Below are 3,363 nucleotides of genomic sequence, written 5' to 3' on the forward strand. Positions count from 1 at the left end.
ACTCGACGGCACATAACAACAACAAGGGTCTTTCTCTTTTTCACCAACCATCCACCCATCCTAGCATCGTGTCCTTCTCTAAGACTTAGAACAATTAATTCCTGGTATATGGTCCGAGGTCAGGATATACTTATGGAATAAGAATTATTTTTACTCCAAATATCATCATCTTTCTAGTTCTCTTTGAGTGAAATTGATGCTTTCCCCTACCCCCATCACTTCCCACTCCAGAAAGAGGAGAACATCATTCTTCAGGTTGACTGACTGGTGGGTGGAATTAGGGTGTGCGGGATTCCTGAGCTGGATTAGGAAAAGAAAGCTGCATAGACCGACACCACCAGTAGAGGAATGCCACAGCCCGCCATAGACTGATTCCTAGGAAGAAGACTTCTTCCTTTGGCCACTGCTCTGCTCTCGAGAAAACTCAAGAGTGTAATGAGGTAGGAACTGGAAGGAGTGGTCTGGGATGGAGCAGAGTCACAGAAACTTTCCGACAGTCCTTACCTTGACTTTTAAAGTGTATTCCACAGTCCATTTCTGACTAGCCTTCTACCATAAGCTCCCTGTCTGTAATCACCAGGGATAGGGAATATGCCAGTGAGTTGTGTTCTAACTCCTGCAACATGTTAGTAGGCAAGACAATTGGAGAAGGAAAAAAAAAGATATTTCTACAATGAATCTTAAATCCACTCAGTACTGTCTCAAAATTCATGTACACGAAACTAATCTCTCATCATTTCTTTTTCTATTTTTATTTGTATCTCCTTATTAGGACAAAAAATGTTAAATTTTTTTTCCACAGGGATAATTTTTTATATGTACTTTGATAGTTTTTAAGAATGTATGTAGTGCTGGAGAAGAATGTTGAATGTACATGGACTACCACGAGAACAGACAGGTTCATCCTGGAGAGGGTGAAACCAGGCTGCTTCTTCGAGGCAAGGATTCTGAGGCTTTATCTGACATACTTTGGGCCTCTTTCAAGGAGAGATCAGTCCTTGTAGAGATACATCATGATTAGAAGGGTGGAGGAACAGAGAAAGAGAAGATGAGATATATTGATTCCATGACTCGGGTAATGAGGGTAGGTGCATCAGAAACAGTAAAGTTGGTACAGGATAGAGCAGGTATCAGCGCTATTGTACATAGGGTCACTATGAGTCACAAGGGACTCGATGGCACCTAACAACAACATTATGATATGAGACATGATTAACTATTAATATGACAAATCTCTGTATATGTAGATGCCGCATGATAACATACTTGGCCTAGTAGCCAATTGCATGTCTTTTCCTGCGCTATCTTTCAGTTTCTTGGAGTAAGAGATGAAGATTGATTCTTTCAGTCTCATTGTCCCTGGCAATTCTCCCTTTCCCACAGTAACTCCAGCTACTCCCTCTGCCAGTAGAATCATCAGGTTCATGGGGCCCAGAAAATGAAGGTCTGATGTGATGGGGAGGTTCTCGGGACCAAATAGCCTTGGCTCTTACCAATGACTGAAAACACAGTCCTGACAGCTGCTTCAGTTATCTCCAGACGTGCATAATTATGATTGAGTTGGCTCTTCTTCCTCCTTTGGTGAAAATACTTAAGTGGGTATTTCACTGACCACCAAAGTCCAATTATCAGAAAGAAACTCCCTGGGAGAGCATGGCCCTTGAAGTTTGCCATCTGGCTTCTGGGACACCTGAAAATTAGAAGATGGCTTTAGTGACTGGATGAAGGAACAGATACATTTTGACAAAAACACAATACATGGTTAAGGATTCTAAATCATAAGCCATACTAAGAAGGATCATGTCATTCTCATAAAATAAGCCCACGTGTGAATGTTACTTAAGGAATGTCTTCTGAGTGAAACATGTGACCACAAGTATGCCCCCTGAACCTACAACTTAAAGAAAGGAAGGTGCATGAAAGGACTGGGGAAAAAAAGATGGAACTCTAGGGGAGAAAAACCTTCCTAAGCATAAAAGGAAAGGAGGAAAGTATAAAAGAAAGAAAAAATATTTTAATACATAAACATTATAGGGAAAATAAGTTGGGGGAAATGTAGCATCTATGACAAATAGTTAATAACTTACAGGGCTTCAGAAATTAAGATGAAAAAGATCAACTAATAGCAGTTGGCAATAAATCTTATATAATTAAAACCATGTCTATTAAAATGGTCATTTTCACCTGAAATACAGGACTTAGATGTGCAAGAGTTAAAATTTCTTTTGAATCAAAACTTTTTTTAGTATTGAGAGTTAAAATAGTACTAAAAGACACACACAGAGAGATAGATCATATATGGTCACTATAATCTAAATTTTATAAAATTAAAATAAATTCTACAAATACTACTTTATTCTAAAATAAACTACAGGATCAAAATTAGGAGTGTTAGAATTTATTGAGAAGAAAAGAGGTCTTTTTCCCAGGGTCTTAGTGGTGACCAGACTGCAGGGGAGGGAGACTAGCAGTGATCTAGAACACGGGCTGGGAACATAAGGTTCTACTGGCCCTGTGGCCTGGCCCTGCAAGGGCGCAACCACTGAAACTGGCTAGTCAAATTGTGAGAGCTGGCCCTGCCTTCCACACTTACAGCTGAGCTCTCCATCCTCAATCAAGAACATAAACACTTAAATTTTTAGAAAAGATGTACTGACATATACTTTGATACAATTGTACCAGAAGGCTTATAGTAAAAAAACAAAACAAAACAAACAAACAAACAAACAAAAAACAAAAAACAAAAAACAAACAAACAAATAACAAAAAACAAAAAACAAACAAACAAATAACAAAAGACTAAAAAAACCCCACCTTGTATTGTACCTTGATGAAACCACTTGGGGTTATTTTGTGTATGTCGCCTTTTACTAATTTATCATTTTCAAGCATTATCTGCCAAATCCCTAGCGTAAAAGATGAGTTCTTTTACAGCCTCTTGCTCTCTTGCACTCTTACATTTTCATCATAGCTACACTATACTTTTAATTGAATCATTAGCCAATGTTTTCTTACTCTAATTTGAAAATGCAAATTAAGGCCTGTAAGAATGGACTGAACTTTGTTCCCTTAAAATACTTGGCTTGGTGTCAACTTGGCTGGGCAACAATTCTCAATGGTTTGACTGTTATGCAATGATGTAATCACTGCATGAGGAGATCTGATGTGATAATCAGTGCTAAGAAACAGAGCTAGGCTGCAATGCCCTCACTCAGGTGACAGCCCTACTGGGATGCAAGTATACTTTCCATGAGGTGTGGGTTTGTAGTACCTTTTATCTTATAATGTATATAAAAGGAACAGAATTGAGAACCCAGAAATTAAGCCATCTATCTGTGGTCAACTGATATTCAACAAAGAAAC

General features: G+C 38.5%; 1 protein-coding gene across 1 annotated transcript in view; it reads right to left on the reverse strand.

Annotated features, from left to right (window-relative positions):
• TMEM45B (transmembrane protein 45B) overlaps nt 1–1,674 on the reverse strand; it is a 17,051-nt gene extending 15,377 nt beyond the window's left edge. Inside the window, exon 1 of the mRNA XM_006901740.1 lies at nt 1,494–1,674. Within this exon, the coding sequence (XP_006901802.1) occupies nt 1,494–1,674 (181 nt within the window). The remainder of the gene's footprint in view (nt 1–1,493) is intronic.
• Between the last annotated feature and the right edge of the window lie 1,689 nt (nt 1,675–3,363).

The sequence above is a fragment of the Elephantulus edwardii genome, unplaced genomic scaffold (genome assembly GCF_000299155.1).
Source record: "Elephantulus edwardii isolate Elephantulus edwardi_28Jun2011 unplaced genomic scaffold, EleEdw1.0 scaffold00341, whole genome shotgun sequence".
Lineage (NCBI taxonomy): Eukaryota > Metazoa > Chordata > Mammalia > Macroscelidea > Macroscelididae > Elephantulus > Elephantulus edwardii.